The following is a 22,141-nucleotide window of genomic DNA, read 5'->3' on the forward strand; positions in this document are numbered from 1 at the left end:
TAAGAATAAAATAAATCTTTGTTAAACTGGTGTGCACCTGTAGATTTAAAGAACTAGTCCATATAGTGTCAACAAAGATAAAAAAGGAGACTCAAGGCTAAAAAAGAACAGTAATAACACAATATATGCAAGACATTTGAGAGCCATGATCAAAACAAGTAGCTGAAAAATCGGTTTAAAAAAATTAGACCCATAAAATAACATACAAACTCAAAGCAAGAACAAGAAACAAGACTGCACGGGAGCCCTTAAAACAAACAGAAGATACAGCAGCGACGTGAAAACTTTACTACTAGTATCTATATAAAGACGAATAACACCTGAAGCATATTTAATATAATTAGGATATGTTTCAATTACCTCTCAATGTAACCAACCTATTATAAAAATTTACATTACTCTGGTATATACGAGTTCATCATATTATAACAGCTGTTTTATTTGTTTTATGTAATTATAAAAGTTAATGTTCTTTTTAGGAGAAAGAATGGTGCTGCCGGCGTGGAAGTTGGGTTTCATGACATAAGAATTTGTTGTGCATAGAACACATATCGAATTGTTGCGTGCTCGATTCGTAAAATAAAGTAGCATCAAACTAGTATTTGTAAGAATGGGAAGTACATCGTCAAAATTTAAAAAATACATGCAGCATGGAGACGAGTTTGCAGCAATGCAAATTTACCAGAGTTCGCCTGAATTAAGGAAAAACTTAGATCCAAACTCTAGCTACGGCGAAAGCCACAACCATAATACTGCACTACATTATGCTGCTAAACATGGTATGTAATAATTTGTAACAATATTATTTTATTATAAAAATCTTTGGTACTTTGTATATTTTTATATATACCTATATTTCTTTCGTAGTTGTCATTTATTCGATTTGTTTTTCCAATATTTCTATTAACATTTTAAACAGTGGTTTTTAAGTCTTAAAAATTTAAAGGCGAATATAAAAAGGTTAAAAAGCTTTTAAATAGTAAGTTTCAATGATAAATAATAAATTGCTCCTAGTTCCACTTTTCATTATTTCTATACACAGTTGAAAAGTTAAATTTAGTGTATTTATCATAACTAAAGTTTATATCTACAATAATATACGTGCATGCCAAAAGAAGCGGGGCAGTCGAATATTCCGCGAAATTTAGATCGGCTGGAATAACATAAAAAAAGGAATATACCAAACACAAGGACCTTAACTTTAACATCTTAAATGGGGACCCCCACTGCTTTCATTACACACTATCTGACCCGGCGAAATTACGGCGACTTAGAATTAAATAATTTATCTAAGAAATTTACAGAAAATAAAACCAAAACAAAAACACTTAGCATGGAAAAAGTTGAATCGATTTAATACTTTCAGATAAATAAATTTTTTTTCGCGTTAAATAAATATACAACGATGACGCTTTTCCGACAATGGAATAATTTCCCATGCGCGAAACATGAAAAATCTAAGTTAATTCCGCAAACTTCCAACAGTTGACTCTGTGATTTGATTATTGTCATTGCAGAAGCCAAAAGCACGGAAAATTGTAAACGTTTAAAATTAAATGGTACTTTCGTTGAAATAGTTATTATTCGCAATATCAAGACATCCTCTAATTTGTTGATTTTTTATTCTTTGTTTATTTTTCTTTCCCCAATTCCAATGAAATCAAAAACTCTGTAGGATAGTTGACTATTCTATTTAAAGTTCTGATTTACAACTGTATCAACTAATTTGAACAAAAACAACTTTCCTAGAAGAAACTTCCGAGTAGTATAATTCAACCTACCAGATTTCATAAAAATCGGTCAAGCTATTTCAAAGAAGTGTAGCAAATAACTCTGTGACACCAGTTACTCTGTCACACTAATTTCGCTGTTAAAAAATAGGGATTGGTGATAAAAGGTGAAAATTAAGAGTTGTATGTGTTATTTATATACACATCATAAAAAATTAAAAATAAACAAAAAGTTTTTTAAAAAATAAACTTTACCCAAAGCGGTTTCGGAGGATTATGGCAACTAACACTGTCATACTACTATGATGGCTCTTAAAAATAGTGATTACGAATAGAAAGGTGAAAATTAAGGCTTATTCTATTTCTTAATCCCACACCATAAAAAATAAAAATTGTTGTAAATAAAATAAAACAAAATATTTGGGGTGAACCACTCTTACCATTACGGGTATGAAAAATAGATTACGACCAATTCTCAGACTTACCTAAGATACATCGGTCAAGCCGTTTCAATGAAGTATGGCAACTAACTCTCTCACATTAATATGACAGATAAAAATAAGGGTTGGTAATATTAGGGTGAAAATTAAGGATTGTATGTATTTTTAATGCCACATTATAAAAAAGTAAAAATAAAATTTTTTTTTTAAAAATAAATAAAAAAAATGTTTTGGGTGAACGACTCCTATCACTTGAGGATATGAAAAATATAATACGACCAATTATCAGACCTATCTAAAATACATGGGAAATTTCATAACAATTACGCCGTTTCGGAGGAGTATAGCAACTAACTCTGACAATAATATGGCTAATAAGCGATAGAAGTTCATAATAGGAGGGTGAAAAGTAGAGGATTGTATGTATTGTTTAATGCCATATTATAGAAAATTTAAAATAAGAAATTTTCTAAAAAATTCAATAAAATAAGTTTGGGGTGAACCACCCTTACCCCTTAGGAGTATGAAAAATATATTACAACCAATTCTTAAACCTAGCGAATAAATATGTAAAATTTCATAAAAATCGGTCCAGCTATTTTGAAGAAAGAAGGGCGACCAATACTGTTACATTAATCTGGCTATTATAAAAATGGGTTAGTAATAGAGCGATAAAAATTATAAAGCCTGTATGTATTTTCAGGCCGGGTCCGTCCGTGCCCGTCCTGAAATTAATCCCAAACGATAATTTTTGTTCTCGGCACTCGCGATGCGCGGACCGCACGGTATAAATACGATTTTATTGCTTTGTGAACACGAGTGCTGGTAAACAGACAGGCAGGAGATATTGTGGAGTTAATATGATATGGAGTTTTATGTGTATTACTGAAAAAAAAGAGTACTACGACATTTTGAACTTTTCGTGAAATTTTATCTTCCAATAATCCTCTGTATATTTTGAATTCTCCTTTAATTTTTCTTTTTTTCCACCTAGGATGCACACTCCATCTTATTTGTTTCCGCATTTTCTTTTCTTCCTCTTCCTTTTCATCAAGTAATAGTGACAACACAGTGAGATTTTCTATCCAAGCCGCCATATTTTTAACTATCTTTTGTACAGAAATATGTAATTAAGGTTTTCTCCTTTATTAGTCCCGGTACAATCACTGCCACAAAGCAGTTGTATGTATATTATAACATTAAAAATATCTGGACTCGACACTGAGACGAAAGGGACACGGCACGGATATATATATATATATATATATATATATATATATATATATATATATATATATAATCAACATTTAAGGAAAAATTTTATACATCCCGCAATTATTATCTGCTTTATTTTGGATAATTTTTCAATGAAAATACGATAAATACCTACCATAAGATTGGTTAATTTCAGCCAATAATGCTGTTAATTAATATAATAGTAATTTAAAAAAAGGGGCTATCTTGGCTGCTAAGGGTCCTAGAACATTGTTGTTTGGTTTTAAAAGTTGTGTTTTTTAACCAGCTTTCCAAATATTTTTTAGCCGTTTAATTTGAACTAACTTCGACAGAGTGGTTGTAAATATTTGTTTAAAAGTTTAAAAAGTACTATTTATTAATAAGTCTTGTATTGTACACAAATATAATTTTATTTATGAATATAAGTTTATTAGTACATGTCTTAAAGGCGAAAATAAGTCCTAAGATTATTAAGATCCATTTAGCCAGATTATCTGTACCAGCCTTAGCAATTAGCTCATTTTTCAAAAAATCTTATAAACAAATTAAATGTTACCAAAGCTATTCAACCAATCTGGCACATCTTTTGCACATAATTCAAACACGATAAGACTCTCAAGTTTAGGTTCATTTAAACAAATTTTAAAAAACAAAAAAAAAAGGTATTAACAATATGCAAAAACAGCGATTGTGTTGTTAATTTTGCAATAACTTTTTTGTTTATCGTCCGATTTTATTTTAACATTACTCATTTTGTGTCCCTTTTTTTATAAAAAAGTTGTCTGGTGACGTCAAATCTTTAAATAGACAAGTTTTCTAGTTATACACTAAATAATGAGTTTGAAGTTTTGATTGTTTATTAAAGAAAAGTTCCACTAAAAAATTTATGAATCCCTAGATGAAAGTCTTTTTGTAATATCAAATACTACACATTTCAACTGTCAAACCCGTCTATACAGTTGTGTCAAGTAAAAAACTAACTTAATTGACCTATCAGACGAAATACTCAAACAATTAAAAATAAAAATATAAAATGTCAACTCAGATCTATAAGTGAAGATCGGTAACTTTGAAATTGAAAAAGCGCTTAAAAAGAGAGAATAATAGAGAGAGTACCTTGCAAAGATAGCATTACCGTTAAGATGTTAAAAGAAGATAGAGGAGAAATATTAATTGAAGTATTGTACATTTTCTATTCTACGATTAATAAACATAATTTTAGAATGTTATATTCAGGAGGAAAGAAGCAAGGGCAAAAAGGGGTGGCATTCATGATACTAATGCATCTAAGAGAGAAAATTCTAAATTTCAAGCCAATATGAGAAAGGATGGCCTATGTAAGAGTCAACAACAAACCATTTAATATATCTTTTTTTCAATAAAATCCTTTATAAAAAGGTATATAAAAAACCCAGTTGGGCTATGTTAAATTGACAAAACGTTTTCGGAATAAGTATTCCATCATCAGTGTCTAGTTAATACATGGATGTAGCCACTAAATATGAGGGTAAAAACCCTTTTTAATTGCTTTATTAAAGTCCTCGTAGACATACCGTCTCAGGACTTGCAACTTAATGTAGAGTCATATGTCGCCATGTTACCAATCCAACGGTAACTTTACCATCTTAATTTTAAATTAGACATAATGTAAACTAAATTTCATTTAGTAATTTTTAAAGGGTTTTTACCCTCATATTTAGTGGCTACATCCATGTATTAACTAGACACTGATGATGGAATACTTATTCCGAAAACGTTTTGTCAATTTAACATAGCCCAACTGGGTTTTTTATATACCTTTTTATAAAGGATTTTATTGAAAAAATTTTTTAATATATGGTATACAGCCAAATACAGGAACTTAGTTTCCTTGTGGAATTTAATATATCAGTGTCGGAAAAGAGGACTTTTTACAACAAATTTTAGGAAAGCATACAATACACGAAAACACGAATGACAATGCGCAAAGACTATGTAACCAAGTAACAAGAACAAATTTGTTAAGAAGCTCAACAAAATTTGAATACCAATTTGTTTTTAATATTTAAAAAAAAGATTAAAGGACAACACAAAAAATACAAGGGCAAAACAAACGGAATAAAAAATTAAGAGGAAACAGTGATAATAGAGGATCAAAAATACAAGCAATAATACAGGGGAATTACTGAAGAGAGCTATTGACGGAGAAAACAACAGGAGAGAAAGTTAATGACGAGGAGGAAATGGTGCACGAAGAAGAAGCAGACGGAGTAGATGAAATAGAAATCAAAATTTCAAAAGAACCAACATTAAAGGAGGTTATCAAAGATCACAAAGAAGACAGTGGGACAGTACCAATGTGGATTCACAGAAAAATGATCTACAATAGATGCAATACACACAATAAAACAAATAATGGAAAAAGCAAATGAATATAAATTAGAATTGGAAATGTTTTTCATAGACTTCAAACAGGCATTTGATTTAATTAAAAGGAAAGGATTATTGACACCACTTGAAAAATTAAAAACTCCACATAAACTCAGAAAATTAATAGAAGGGGAATAATTCAGTATAAATAAAGGGATGAAACAACGAGATGACTTATCAACAATGCTATTTAATCTAGCCTTAGAATATGTACTACGAAATATAAATAAACGAAATCTGAGAACACGAGGTGGTCAAATAATCGCATATGCAGACGATATTGCTATTATTGCAAAGAACAGCAAAATAATGCAAGAAATGCTAGAAGAAATAAAAGAGAAAGGTGAGGTAATGGGACTAAAATAAATCAAGAAACGACAAATATGTTAAGATTAGGGAAAATTCCAATGAAAAAAAAATCAAAATAGGAAGTTCTGAGTTTGAAAAAGTAGAATACGTTAAATAACTAGGAGTTGCAATAAGCAAAACCGGAGAAAGGAAGTCCGCAATAAAAGAACAAATATTAGCAGCAAATAAAGCTTATTTTGAAAACAAACGATTACTTAAAAGCAAAACACTGACTAAAAAACCTAAGATAAACATTCATAACACCATAAATAGACCAATATTATTACATGCAGAAGAAACAATGACGATGTACAAAAAAGAAGACTTCAGAAGAGCGGAGAAAAAGATTATGAGAACCATACTGGGACCAATCAGAACAGAACAAAATAAATATGGAAGAAGAACAAATGCAAAAAATCAAGGAAGAACTTAAGGAAGACATCGTGACTAAAATTAAGCAATGCAGAGTTAGTTAGAAGGTTAGGTCAGTGACATACGCAATGATAGAATGGAATCCAGGAGACACAAAGAGAAGGGGAAGACTAAGATCAAAGTGACTACAAGAAGTTAAAGAAAACCTTCAAAGGGCAGCAGTCAGAGTATGGAGAGGAAAAACTAGAGACAGGAAAAAATGGAGAGATGTCGTCAAGAAGCTAACATAAATAAAAGGGGCTGATCCACCCAAGAAATAGGATCTAGAAAGCATTCGCGGTTTTACCCAACGCTGGGCTGTATAAACATTATATATATTGTACATTCTAATGAATAAAATTTTCATAAAGAAAAAGATAACTAACTGCTGGAACGAAAGACTAAAGCTATTGTTATTTAAAAAAGAGAATAAAGTATAATTAAAGTGCTACATACCCATAACTGAACGTTATGTATAATGTACTAACTTAAATTGTAACACCGAAGTAAACTTTAAAATTATAAAATTATCAGTCATAGGATCAAACTGGATTTAGAAAGATATGATAAGTAATCACCTTTTAATTATGAACCTATTAATGAAAAAAGCCAAGGAATATCACATACCCTTGTATGCTGCATTCATGGATTTTGAGGAAGAATTTAATATACTAGAATATTGAACAATAATAAATAAGACAACTATATATAACCTGAGCCAACTAAACTAAACCGGAGAGTCAGACAGGGATACCAGAAATGTTTAACCAAGAGCTCGAGGACATAATATATAAAAAACTAGACTGGAAAAACTGTAGTAATATTATAAAAGGTTAATACCTAAACAATATGCGATAGGTTGATGACATCTTACTCTTTCTAGTAAAAAGAAAGAATTGCAAAAAACGAATAAAGAACGAATCAAGAAAAATGGGATTAAAGATAAACTGTAATAAAATTAAAACTATAATCAACCAAAACGAAGACTTCATTGTTACAGTAGAACTAACAGACTCAGAATAAGTAAATGAATATGTATTCTTAAGACATATCAAATATCTGAACAAGAAAAATCAGAAGGAGAAAATTAAAAGAAAAAGCAAGCATATTGGCTTGGGCAGCATTTGGTAAACTGTCCTAAAATAAAAATACCCCCAGTATCTCAAAATGGTAGTTTTTAATTAGATGTACTACTTCTTTTTACATACAACTCTCAAACTTGGACATTATATATATATATATATATATATATATATATATATATATATATATATATATATATATATATATACATATATAACGCAAAGATCTATGCAAAGACTCTTAGCGACCACAAATCTCTCCTCAACCAATTATCTTATTTTTGAAATTGTTAAAAAAAGATTAAAATAAAGATTAACAGATGAAATAACCAAAATTAAAATAATTAAAACACACCACTATATTTTAAACTTATTTTTTAGCCCAAAGGCAAGAACATTTTTGTTCACCGTGGAACCCTCATTTAGAAATACTTCAGCTAAAAATTTCAAAACACAATCATTCGAATAATATTATTGTTCTGAAGTTTTTTTTTATTTTCAAATCAAAATATTTATATTAAAAAGGGAATCATTATATACTTATACGATAGAGTCAAAATTACCGTGTTTTAACAAAAATTCGTTCTTGGAGAAAAAAACTTTGTTAACAACTGTTTTATTAAAAAATGATTATCCTTTATCGTTTATCAATAAGGAACTTTCAACAATCAACCGAATAGAATAGAACAACTTAGAACGAGATTCTACAGCATACACAAGGAATAATACGAGGAAAATAACAATACCATACATAAAAGGATTATCAGAAAAACTTAAAAGGATAGAAAATAAATTAAATATTTTAACAACATTTAAAACAACAAACACATTGAGATCTATTTTGTGTAAAACCAAACCTAACAATGAACAAGAAAGGATAAAGAATTGCATTTATAAAATACCTTGTGAATGCAATCAGTTTTATTTAGGTGAAACATCAAGGCCATTAAATGTTAGAATATATGAACATAAATCTTATATTAAAAATAGAGAATTTGATAGATCTCAATAATGTAAAGACGCATGTTATAATGAACATAGGGTTCAATGTAGTGATTCAAATACGGATGGTAAAAAGAGAAAAATCAAAGAAGCAGCTCTAATTATGTTAAATGAGACCAATTGTGTCGCAAATTCCTCGGCAGAATGTAGTAGGGTCTGGTTACCCATATTAAAAGAGGCAGTTATTAAAAGGAAAATACCAGTATTAGTAAGTCAGTAACATATAGGGGCTCCATCATTTATGTTTTTTAAATAACAAACATATAAAATCCGAATTTGGTGTTTATTGAAAATAAACTAAATGCACGACCAAATACTTACCATGTCGGTATAGTATTATGAGGTTTTTTTTCTGGTTTTTCCCTCATAATAATTTACTATGGAACCACTAACATGAAATTTTTACTGTCATCATGGCATGTGTTTGTCTTTTTAAAGAAAAATTACATGCTATGATTTTTTCTGATGGATATTCTCAAGTTAGAGTTTATTTCATGTAAATGATTCGAATGAACTATCTTACAAGTAAAGTCGTACCAGAAACACAACTCAACAATATTGGCAATATCATTTTAAAGTCGTTTACTTTAAAATATATAATGTATGTCTGAATTGTCAATATAAATGAGTCAAACAAAATTAAATTATTAGAAGAATTTTTGACCAAGTATCTTTCCTATAAAAAAAAATAAGAGCGTTTTACGTTAAGAAAATAACATTAGGCTTATGCAGATCGCCATAACTCTCAGGAATGTGGTTTACTAGATTGTCAGAACTGCGGTTTACTTTAACTGTACAGTCAGAATAACAACTGAAGAACCACAAAGCCTTATTATCATTATGTAGTCTCAGAGAACGACATAAAATCGCTGACATACGCACACCGTATTATTTTAAGTTGCAATTAGTAATTAGATATATACATTCCAAGCGGTCCGTTTATTTGTTTTTAAATCTTTAATAGCCGGCAAAGTGCATGATTTAACTAAGCAATATTTTCTACTGATTTCTATGATTCATGGTATATGATATTCTTACCGAAAAACAAATAAACTGTCGTTACTATAATTAAAAAAGATAAAATAAAATTATCTTTTGTAAATACTATTTATTTAATTAAAATCATTTTCCCTACTTTTCATCTATTGTTTCGAATGGGCACTTTTGGTCAATTACGTTAAAAAACGTTAATTTAATTCATGTCTGTGAAAACAAAAATACAAATTATACAACCCTGAATCGTGCTTGCGTTCATCGTGGCATCGCTGCACTTCTATCGTCCATAAGAAATACATGGCCCTATCTCCGCAATGTTATTTTCTTACCGTGTAACGCTGTATAGTAGATTTCCGAAGTTGAAATTGAAACGTCAATAAACTTACTTTAACCTTTTGGCTTATTTTGGCTAAATTGTGGCTTACTTATATTTAAATAATAATTACTTCGAATGATATGCTTACAAGAAACCAATTTTTAAAGTTAATAAAGTACACAGTCGAAAAATTTCAAGTGTTTTTTTAGAAATCGAATATTATCAGCAAACTAAATCAACAAACGTCAGAGTAGCAATATACATAAAGTATTAGTATAAACTTCGATACTATACCATTACAAGTGACAACAAGAATTGTGGCAATTGCCGTCAGAGTCAGAGACACAACTAAATTTTCAATTTGCAATATGTATATTCTCTTAATCAAAATAAAAATAAAAATAAAAAATAAAAATAAAAATAAAAGCGTTTATTGCCAAATATAATTTACATGTCATTCATTTCATTCATTTTAGCCTTCTTTCTTCTTTGACGTCCCGCTCTTGCACCGTCAGCTTCTTGATGTTTTGACCTCTCGGCATCCTGGACTTCTTTGAGTGGATATGTCCTCGTCTTCTTCTGTAGGTACTAACTTATGGCACCGTAACTACTTCCCTGCTTGGCTGTTTTCCGGCAACCATCCGGCTAGACCCTGATCAGATGGTCGATCAGTCTATGGGTAGATCTATGCATCCTCTGGATCCTGTTATTCTCGAGGATACCCCTGGTCTTATGGAGTCTTCTTGTGGCCTGGTGGAAGAAATACCTGGTCCTTTTCTCGGCCACCTCCCTCAGTGGTGTATACTGGAGCCTTTCTCTGATGGTTGCGTTCGTGATTCTGTTCTCCCATGATGTTCCGTCGATGATCCGGTAGCATGAGGTTTCCGTGGCTTCTAATCTTCTCCAGTGTGTCTCTGCTATGGAACTCCACACTGGTACAGCATATAGCATCACCGATCTAACATAGGCCTGGTATAACTGAATCTTCTTGGCCTTGGACAGTGGACTGGTCCTAAAAATGAAAGGGAGAATTAGTCTTTTAGCTGCATTAGCTTTTACCTTAGTTTTTTGTGCATGCACCCGGAAGTTGAGTTTTCTGTCGAGGTGGACTCCTAGGTACTTGACTGTTTTTTCATCCTTGATTCTGTTGCCTCCTACTCTGATTTGGTTTCGTGGTGGTCTGGAACTCTGGCTGAAGACTATGAATTGCGTCTTTTGGGCGTTGATTTTTATCTTCCATTTTTCGGTGTACCTCGTGATTTTGTCCAGGTGGTTTTCTATGTCCCTGATTATTCTTCCTTCGTCTTTTCCGGATGCATACACTGATGTGTCGTCTGCATACAGAGCTGTTGAAGTTCTTGGATCTGTAGGTAAGTCTGAAACAAAAATGTTATATAAAATTGGCGATAGAATGCTGCCCTGAGGCATTCCTTCCTGAATGTCCTGGATTGCTGACATCTTTTGGTCCGCTGATACTTGGAATGTTCTGTTGGACAGGTAAGTGTCACAGATGTTCATGAGGTAGTGTGGTAGCCTAGCTTTGTCCATCTTGAAGATTAGAGCCTTTTTCCAAACCGTGTCATATGCTTTTTCTATGTCCAGTATGGCTAGTCCTGTCCTTTGTTTCCTGTTGAATCTTATTTTGGTGTCGCTGATGATTCTTGCTAGCTGCTCTTAATCGAAAAAGAAATACACTTCTTTATATAGAGGGCGCAGCAAATAAATATATAGGAATTATTAAGCGAAACAAAAATAAATATAATTCAGTATTATGATGAAATAGTAATTGAAAATAAGCCATACAACGATCCAATAATACATTTAATGAGTTTGAGCAACTCAAAACTGAAAAAATGAACTTTATAAAATTTAAAACAATAAGAGCAAATGGCAGGTATGCTGACAAAAAAGCTGAACCTGATTTTTAAAGAGAATTGGTGTCAACAATGAATAGCTTAATTCCATAAAAACAACCCTATATGAAAAAATATCAGTAAAATATTAGGATTCGCGTCTGATATTTAAATAATCTATACAAAAACAATAACATTTATAAATGTACAGAAGAAATAGGCAGTACGTTAGCCGCTGTTTATCAAAGAAACTAAAATACTGAAGAACTGAAGTTGAACATGAACTTTTTTTATTTGCAAAATACCCGCGTTAAACTGATAAGGTTATTAGCAGAACGGTAACAGTTAATTACACTTAGTAAATTAAAGTCTTTGAAAAACAAAAGTAGGTTATCTATAGTGTTTTTTAAATTTAAAATGTATTTAAAATTATTTGGTAAATGATATTTTAGTCTGTGAGGACTAAACTTTTCGCAGTTTTTCACACTAGCACACTAAGGTTCACTAAGGGGTGAACCGCACTCATCACAAGTTGGGCGCTCTTTCTTAAATAAATGTTCAAGAGAAAACTGGGTATGTGCAAGTCGTAAACGGGAAATAATTACTTGCTTTGGCCTGGATACCCCGGGTGGCTGACATGGTCCAATCTTATTTTTTATCTCCTTAAACCAGTGGTTCTTAACCTTTTCAAAGCTGGGGATCACTTGACAAATTTTAAAAAAGTCGCGGAACACCATTGTATAGGAAACATTAAATAAGGGGTGCAAATGTAAATACAAACGTAAATAAAACACGTTCTCTAACTGCAAATACATGCAAAAACAAAATATAAGGATATAAATATATTCTAAAAATAAAAATTAACAAAAAATATGTAGATTAGTAAATAAATTAACAAATTAGATGTGTGGGCATAACTAACATAATAACATAAAAATTACACAAATTTACTGCGACACTTGAGCCTGATGACTTTTTTACATGATGACAAATATTTGATGACAAATTTTAGAAAAATCCGGTCTAATATGCGATAACGCTACCCTTATTTCTTCATCAATATTCCCAAGTCTTTCACGTTTCTTTGTTTTTATGTTTGTGAAGGTTGAAATACCTAATTCACACAAGTATGAAGTTGCAAACTGTAGTAATACCTTTATTGCTCTTGTAGGAAGAAGTGGGTGTTCAGCTTGAACAGAATTCCAAAATTCTTCAAGTGACATTTCAGAAAACTTTAGTTTCAGAGTGCGATCCGTTGACAAGCCTACTAACTCTTCTTTCTCTTGTAATGATAGCTGGTATTTCGACATATTAATCGAGATAAAAGGATTTCGAATCCAATCGTAATTATCTGTATTTAGGGAAGGAAAGTAGTGATCAATTTTTTCTTCTAATGGCGTCAAATGTTCAATGATAACGAATTTCATCTCTTCAATATTTGCGCTAACACTGGGAAACATATCCAATGTACCTTTTTCGAATATGCGATTTTTCCAAAGAGATATTTTCTTTTGAAACCCTGATAATTTGTCAGTACAAGACAAAAAATTTGGATTTTCCTTGGACACTCGTGTTAATATTATTGAGCTATTTAAAAACGTCAGTCAAATATCCCAATTTGGCAAGCCAAATATTATTTTCTAAATATATTGCAAATTTATCTGTTGCTGTGTTTGTATATATGTGTTTGTTTTTTGTTTTCTTTGGTTATTTCTTTTTGGAATAGGTATCATGTGGAGTCATTCTGTAAGCTTTCGACTTTTATCTTTGTGGTGTATTCTGCTATTTTGTTATCAGATATATGTGTTTTCATTCAGATTTTGCACAATACCAATTTATGATCGGTTTCTAAGTGTATTTGTATCGTTCTTTGGGAGGAAAAAATGTATAATTAATACGTATCTCGTTTATGCTGCAGAGGTCCGTCAGAAGGTCTCCGTTTTCATTTCTGATATTTTCGTTATATCACTATTTTATTCTTGAAACTATATCATTGCCAACATGGGCGTTAAAATCACCAATAATAATTATGTATTCATCATTTGGGGTCTCGTTTATTACAGTCTGAAGGTGGTCGTAGAAGTTTTCCCTTGTGGTGGTATTTCTGTTGTTTTCTGTTGCATAGTTTGCTATCACACTCAGAGGTTTGACATCCAGTTTAATTTTTACACTTACTATTCTTTTAGAGGTATATTTACATTCTTATACTTGGTATAAACATTTTTTGTGTACTAACAGGGCGACTCCTTCTGTGGCTCTGGTTTCTTTCGCAACACCACTGTTAATTATCAGATAGTCATCTAGCATAATTTGACAGTTTCCTTTTTTTCGTCTCTTGTAGTGCACATATGTCTATATTTTTTTCTACAAGCTGTCTTGTAATTTCCTGCTCTTTAGTGTTTAGAGACTTTACGTTTCAAGTACAAATGCTAAGTATATTTCTCGTTTTCCATAAATTCGTTGTTCTCTTTCTCGCGTTAGTCGTCGTAATAAAATCATTCTTGTTTCGAGATAATATCCTGTTTTTATGACCTGTATGGTTTTTAAGTCTATCAGTAGGGTGCTAACCTGGCTGTAGACCACCTTCTCCTCTATCCGGGATTGGAACCGGCAATAATTCTGTCAAGCCACTTAATCCACCCATCAACACTGCAGACGGAGTTAGATTAAATATCACTTACAATTATAAAATCTCGAATAAGCTAGTAAACCTAGGGTGGAATAATCTAAATAAGTCAGAGAAGGTATAGTTGCAACGTTTTGCTGACACCTTTATGAGAGGATATGAAGCGGTAATACATACCATAACATTATTTCCTGAGGTAAAAAACGAGCCTTATAGTAGTTAAAACAAAACTGGTTGCACCAGTAAAGTAAACCTCAAGCACATTATCTAGGTTAGAATTCTGCGCAGCACTGCTACTTATCAGATTTATGAAAAGGACAATACAAGCAACAAATCGAAACGATATAGAAAGATCTACGTAGTATGATTTTACAATAATTCTGGGATAAATACAAAAAGAAACTAGATAATGGAAATCATTCGTAGCAAATATAGTAATGTAAATAAAAACTACAATACAACCTAACCATTATTCATTTCATTTAAATGGACATAGTAGGTACAATTAACAAAATAAAAAGAACATGAATTGGCGTTAAAATGAATTATAATCCTAAGCTCTAAATAATAGTTATGTACCAAATCGGTAAAATAACTCTTTATAGAACAGACGAGTTCGATAAACAGTGTTTGCTGACGTGGTGCATACAAAGTTTTGTCGTCGACCATAAAAACATTAAAAATAGTCATATTTTGTGTTATCTTTTTATTACACAAAAATACAAAAAAATATGTGCTTGTATATACAACAGTTTTGCTTATGTTGCGTTGTATTAAATACTAATGAACAATTTGGCATGTTATAAAAATTAATTCCTGAAGTGGAAAGTGCTTGAAATGAAAATAGTTTATTAACGTTAACGTTTACATCGGTATTAATATTACCATTAACAACTTCCCCTAAAAATTGTTCTTGCAATTTTAGCTTTAATATAAACAGATTCTTTGACATAATTTTTTGCCATCATATCACTTCTTCAGCCTCCAGGTTTTTTTAATTTTTTTTATTACTAAAACACCCCTTAAAAGGTGTCTTTTACACTGCAATCTGATTAGAAAAGTGAGCGAGCAGTTCTGTTCCGTCCTAAATTAATACTAATGAATTTTAAATTTCCTGACAATCAATTTCAGTCAGCTTGGTTGATATTAGCGGCAGATAAAGTTCTTCTTCTTTCAGTACAATAAAGTGTTACTTTACTGCCGCAAATGAGTACAATAGGTTGGTGATAAAATAAATTAATAATACGTAAACATTTTCCCAAAAATCCTTGTTTGATATAAAAAGTTCTAAAAATAAACGGCATGTATGCCGTTGCTAAAAATATTTTCTAAACAACATTCATTATAATAGAACGCCTACAAAAGATATATATTAAGTATATTATTTTCTCTTACATCCTATCGCTTGTTTTTTTTTTCAGGTATGAAACATCTACTTCGCACCTTTTTAAATGATTTGGGTGGCAACCCTAATAAGAAAAATGGTCTAAATGAAACGGTCTTACATTCTGCGTGTCAACTAGAGCAAACTAAAAGCTTCAGTGCACAAGAAAGAAGAGCAGCGTGTGTACATTTACTTCTTTATTGGAAGGGAGTTGTGTTAAATAATGGGGTACGCGAGAAAATGGACTTAAGTGCTCAAGATAAAGTAAGTACGATATCAATTAAGAGTATTAATCAGAGTCTTAATAGGTATAATAACCCGAATATTAAATGAAAAACATATTAAATGATAAAAATGTGGTGACACGAGGTTGATGTTGTAGAATATGACTTAAGGAAACATATTTTATCTCTGCTCGAAAAATGGTCAACTTGGTCCAACGGTTGAACCTTTTTTCGAGCAGAGATAAATATGTTCCCATGAAGTGATATCTTCCAACATCGACCATAGTCTATGAGTTGAGTATGCACTTTCATGTCTTCTCGGTAGCTTGACTTTTTTTTATGTTTTTTGGTGTGTAGAATCGATTTTTCGAGAGTACAATGCTGAAAACCCTTGAGATAATTTGTTATTAACAATGTAATTGTTTAAATGATTATATCTCCTCAACTATTAGAGATATTTAATTTTACCAAAATGAAAATTGTTTCTTTTATAAAAGAAATTGACAAAATTGCGTTTTGTTTTTTTTTATATTTTAGATTTTTTTTAATTAATTTCCTTTGGTAACTTGATCAATTCAGCCACGATAATGTATTTGACTACTTGAATTTGTTAATGATGTAGTTTAAATATCTAGGCATCAAATTATCTAGCTACGGAAAGCTCGAAACTGAAGTGGAAGATCAAGTGAATAGAGCAGACTACTTGAATTTTTTAATGATGGAGTTTAAATATCTAGGCATCACATTATCTAGCTACGGAAAGCTCGAAACTGAAGTGGAAGATCTAGTGAATAAAGCAAACAGAGCCGCAGGCTGCCTAAATGAAACAATATGGAAAAATAAAAATATCGGGAATGAAACAAAAGGCAGAATTTACAAAACAGTAATCAGATAAATAATGACATACACGGCCGAAACAAGACCTGACACAGAGAGAACAAAAAGGATGATAGAAACAGCAGAGATGAAGACAGAAACATTGATGATAATACACTATGAGACAAAGCTAGAAGTACAGATGTATGACGTAGATGCGAGGTAGTTACTATTTAAATGGTAATAAGCCACAATTAAAGGTTAAAGTAAGTTTATTGACTTTTCAATTTCCACTTCGGAAATCGTATATCAATCATTGGATATTCGGATGCATATAATGATGCTGCTAGTAAGTATCTATTGGAAAATCTGATAAAAGAACAAATACCTTTTATATAGAAATATGAATATGAAACTAAAAAAAAAATACAAAACAAAATAGCAACAACATATAATCAGAATGCATGAAAATCAAATTACAAATACTTAATTACCAGCAGAATGGAAAAAATTGTACAATACCCTTTGGAAAGATAAAGCGAACTTTAATTATCGAAACAGGCAACGAATGCCTAATCTTTGTACTTAAAAAGAAAAAGACTTATATGTGTTTATTATAGATCTTAAAGGTTACTTTTGAAACCGTGTTGTCCGTGTGTGTGGTATGTCTTGACGAAACAATTAAAAAGTCCTTAGACTTTTACGTAAGCTTATTTTAGTATTTTCTATTTTAGTTTACTGTGTCTCAACTACAAGGTTATTGACAGTGGGTTAATTTTGTTACTATAAATTTTACATTACATTATAATTTACAAGAACAATAAATTTTGTATTACAACTTAGTTTATCGAAGGAAATCTAGTAGAATCTAAAGTTTTAATTGGCTAAGCATCACATTCGTAAGATCTTATATAGAGTATTTAGTTCTGATGATGCACCACACCTTTAACTGGCAGGTGATTTATCCAAAGCCATCAAATACTTAGTCTGCAAACGAATAATTTGTCTCTTTTACTTAAGTTAGGTAGGTCTTCCATTGGTTTTGCTAGGATTTGGAACCTGAAAAGTGGTTTTGAGATTTGGTGCTAGCTGTATGGATTTTATGTCTGATTGGGTTATAATTGCTTTCTTTGCAGCAGTAGCGCTAGTCTCATAACATAACATGCAAACGTGTGAAGGAATCCAGATTAGTGTTGTGTTTGTTCCGAAAAAAGAGGCATTTTGTTGATTTACGTATGGCAGAAACTAATGGATCTTCGGAATATATATCTTTATTTGAGTCGATCGGGAACATTAAATCTGTACACATTGTGGTGCTCTTGGCTTTAGCTGGCTTTAGTTTGTTGTTTAGATTAAATAAGCATTTTAATGCTTTAAAAATGGCTTACAGCCCTTATGTATGAAAGTTGTTACAGAATATCCGACTCCTGTCTCAGTTTTAGATGCATCTATGTAGAGAATCTCATCATATGAATTTGTGTTGACCAGCTCTAGGAAAGATTGTCTTAGAATTTGGCTGTTGATTTAATTTTTGTGATAATTATTAAGCGATAGGTTAATTTTTAAAATGGGATTAATCCAAGGAAGAGTTGTTGACAGTATATGAGTATCTATTACTGAGAAATTAACCGGTCGTGAAAGGGTAAGTAAAATTTGAGGTAGTGTCTGGTATTTATTGTTAGGCTCACAATTATAGATATGACTTGTAAATTAGCTTATATAGGGTAGTTTTGATTCACAGACACCCTAAAAAAGTATATCAGAAAAGAAGTTTGGACTTGCGAAGCGAAAGGGAAATATACCTGTTTCACAGCGAAGGCTTTCGGCGGGACTGAATTTGAACTGCTAAATGAACAATGCTGTATTCTGACTAATGTCAAAAGTTCTTAAATTAGACTTTGATGCTGACATATATATATATATATATATATATATATATATATATATATATATATATATATATATATATATATATATATATATATATAAAGCACCCATAATCTAGTCGGGAGCAAATGAGAGATCTGTAAAGCTTAATAAGGATATTCTCATCAACTCCCAGTGATGGTTTGCTAGAGGTTTTATTAGATTTAATCTAGTTAAGCAATTAGCTTTGACGTTTAAAATCTGTGGTTTCCATGTAAGTCGATTATCAAAAATTAAACCTAGTATCTTGTGTTCATCAGCAAATGCAAGCGGAGTACCATTAAATGTAATTTAAGGTAATAATATGTTATGTGTTTTTTGACTGAATTTGAGTACTTTAATTTTTTCAGCAGAGCAATTCATACCAAAACTTATAGACTAACAAGTTAGTTTATTTAGTGCTTTTGGAATAATTATGTAGTTGTGAACATATCTTTACTTTAACAATTTAAAATCAGGTCTTTTACATATAAGTTGTAGTTCATTGGTTGTGAATATTCTTGTAAATATTAATAATAGTTATTATAAGCAAAGTGGAACTTGGAACTGATTTTTAGGGTACCCCGCTTTACTGAACATAGATTGAGGAAGCTTTTCCGTTAACTAATACTAAGCTGCGACCAAAGAGAAAATGTTTGATAAAAGATATCTTGCTTGTTTTGACAGGCGGTTGAGATCTCTGTTTGTAACATTACTAAGTTGTCAGCTGTGCTTCGAGATAGACGGAATCTGGATTAAGCTGAATCTAAAATTCTATGTTTTTCTAGATACCACATTAGTCTTTTGTTTATTAGTTATTCTAGCAACTTAGACGAATAATTGCATTTTAGTGAAATAGGACGGTAAGAATTTAAATTATTCGGGTAGTTGTTCTGTTTCTTGATTGGTATAACTACAGAGTCCCTTTATAATTTTAGAAATTTCTGTTTAGTACATATTATGTTAGGCAGTTTAAGAAGTTTTATAACGGCGGATATGGGAAGATTTTTGAGAAATTTGAAGGGGAGGTTGTTGGGACCTGCAGCTGATTTTTTGCGTATTAGAAAAAGATTTAGAAGTTTCTGTAGTGTAGAATGAGTATTTAAGATAGTAGAGTCAAATTTATTATTTTTAAGATTAATTTTTCTTTCAGACTTTGAAATGAGTTATTATGAAATATTATTAATAATAATGAATTAAAATAGAAATGTAATTCTTCCATGTTTATTGCCTTGTTTTAAGATATGCCTCGCCTTGGCTGGGTATTTACTGACTAGAACTTGTATTTACAATAATACATTGCAAAAAACGACACTAATTTACAGAGCGATAAGTACACGTTCACTCTCTATAAGCCAGTCCTGGGAAAGAAATATTGAATTTAGGTCAATATGTTGACTAGTTTACTAAAATAGCCAGAAGAGATTATTGCTACTTTTATGTAGGCTATTTAGTCAATATTTCTTGATTCGAAACGCATACATTAATTAAATTTTAAACTTGAATTATTAGGTACTAGATTAAAGTATTATTATTTATATTGTACATTTTATTTATAACATCATCACCATCATTCTGGCTTTACAACCCTGCGTGGGCCTAGCCTCCTTAAGAATTTCTCTTCAGTCATCCCTATCTATCGCCCTTCTCCGCCAAGCACGTATTCCCATAGTTCTCATGTCTTCGTCGATGTTATCAAGGAACCCAGGTCTTCCTCTTCTTTACTGACCAATGGTTCTATCGAGGAGCGTTTTTCTAGCTGGGTCATTTTGTTCCATCCGCATTACATGTCCTATCCACCTCAGACGTCCTATCTTAATATGTTTTACGATATCAGGTTCCTGGTATATTCTATAAAGTTCGAAGTTGTATCGTCTTTTCCACACTCCATTGTCATTCACTGCTCCATAGATTCGTCTTAGTACTTTTTTTTCAAAACATCCTAACATCCTTTCATTATTTTTTGTTAGAGTCCAGGTCTCTGAACCATAATGTTAGGACTGGACGTATTATTGTTTTGTAGTTTTATTTTTATATTTCTTGATATAATTGTGAATTTAAGGAGGAGATTGAGCCCAAAGTAGTATCTGTTGGCCGTGCAAATTTTGCGGTTTATCTCTGCGGTAGTATTATTTTCAGCATTAAGGAGCGCTCTCAGGTATACAAATTCATTCACTGCTTCAATGACGTCGTTTTCTATACTCTATAAGTGGTCGTAGGATTTTTGGTTGCGTACTTATTTTCATATATTTTGTTTTGTTGGTGTTTATTATTAAACCCATTTTTGTAGCTGATTCTTTTAATTCTACATACCCCTCTCGTACAGCGTTTTCCGTTGTCCCAACAATATTGATATCATCACCATAGGCCAGGATTTGCACTGATTTATTATATATTAAACCAGTGGTTGTGGTTTGTGACATACGTATTACTTTTTCCAGGGTCAGATTGAACAGTATACAGGAGAGAGTCTCTCTGGTGCAGTTCATTATTTGTTTTAAAAGGTTTACGCAGTTTCCCCTGAATTCGTACTTTACATTCAACTTTTTCAAGAGTTTCCAGCTCTTTCATTACTTTGAACATTCTTCTATTCACAGACTCGTAGGCTGGTGTGTAGTCTGCAAATCTGTGACAAGTATCAATGCCATATTCCAGTGTTTTTTCCAAAATTTGTTTCAGGGTTGCAATTTGATGAATTGTCGATTTATCACCTCTAGAACCAGCCTGGTGTTTTCCTACTATCGGTTCTGCATATGGTGCCATACAGTGACATAGTACTGTGGAAAATATTTTATACTCGCATTTAGAAGTGTAATTCCTCTGTGGTTAGAGCATTAAAAGATATCTTCTTTTTTGTGTATGGTGCAAATTATTTCAATCATTGGAGAGGGATTTCTGTGTCCATATTTCTTTTATAAAAGCTGCTGTAATGCCATAAGGGTATCATGGCCACCTACTTTATATAGTTTAGCTGGAAGATTCTCTATTCCGGGTGATTTGTTTCTGGCTAATTATATATATATATATATATATATATATATATATATATATATATATATATATATATATATATATATATATATATATATATATATATATATATATATATATATATGTTCGGATAAGTTTCCGCGGTCAGATAAATGAAACATTTGACTGTCAAACATTCCGATACCACTTCAGCCCCAGCCCAACATCATATTCAGACAGGCCACAAAATAGATTTCGAAAAAGCAAAAACCATCGCTCCCATCCGCTCATTAAAAGCGAGAATCATTCGTGAAGCTATCGAAATCGAAAAACGGCCTCACAGCTTGAACACGCGCGATGACGCGAAACGATTGCCGGCAACATGGCGACCCC

At 31.5% G+C, this 22,141-nt stretch overlaps 1 protein-coding gene across 1 annotated transcript in view; it reads left to right on the forward strand.

The window, feature by feature from the left end:
* Positions 1 to 22,141, forward strand: part of LOC140441343 (ankyrin repeat and IBR domain-containing protein 1-like) — a 180,288-nt gene that overhangs the window by 18,652 nt on the left and 139,495 nt on the right. Inside the window, exons 2-3 of the mRNA XM_072531999.1 lie at positions 480 to 779; positions 15,871 to 16,097. Coding sequence (XP_072388100.1) covers positions 611 to 779; positions 15,871 to 16,097 — 396 coding nt within the window. The 5' untranslated portion in view covers positions 480 to 610. The remainder of the gene's footprint in view (positions 1 to 479; positions 780 to 15,870; positions 16,098 to 22,141) is intronic.

Source organism: Diabrotica undecimpunctata, chromosome 5 (genome assembly GCF_040954645.1).
Source record: "Diabrotica undecimpunctata isolate CICGRU chromosome 5, icDiaUnde3, whole genome shotgun sequence".
Classification (NCBI taxonomy): domain Eukaryota; kingdom Metazoa; phylum Arthropoda; class Insecta; order Coleoptera; family Chrysomelidae; genus Diabrotica; species Diabrotica undecimpunctata.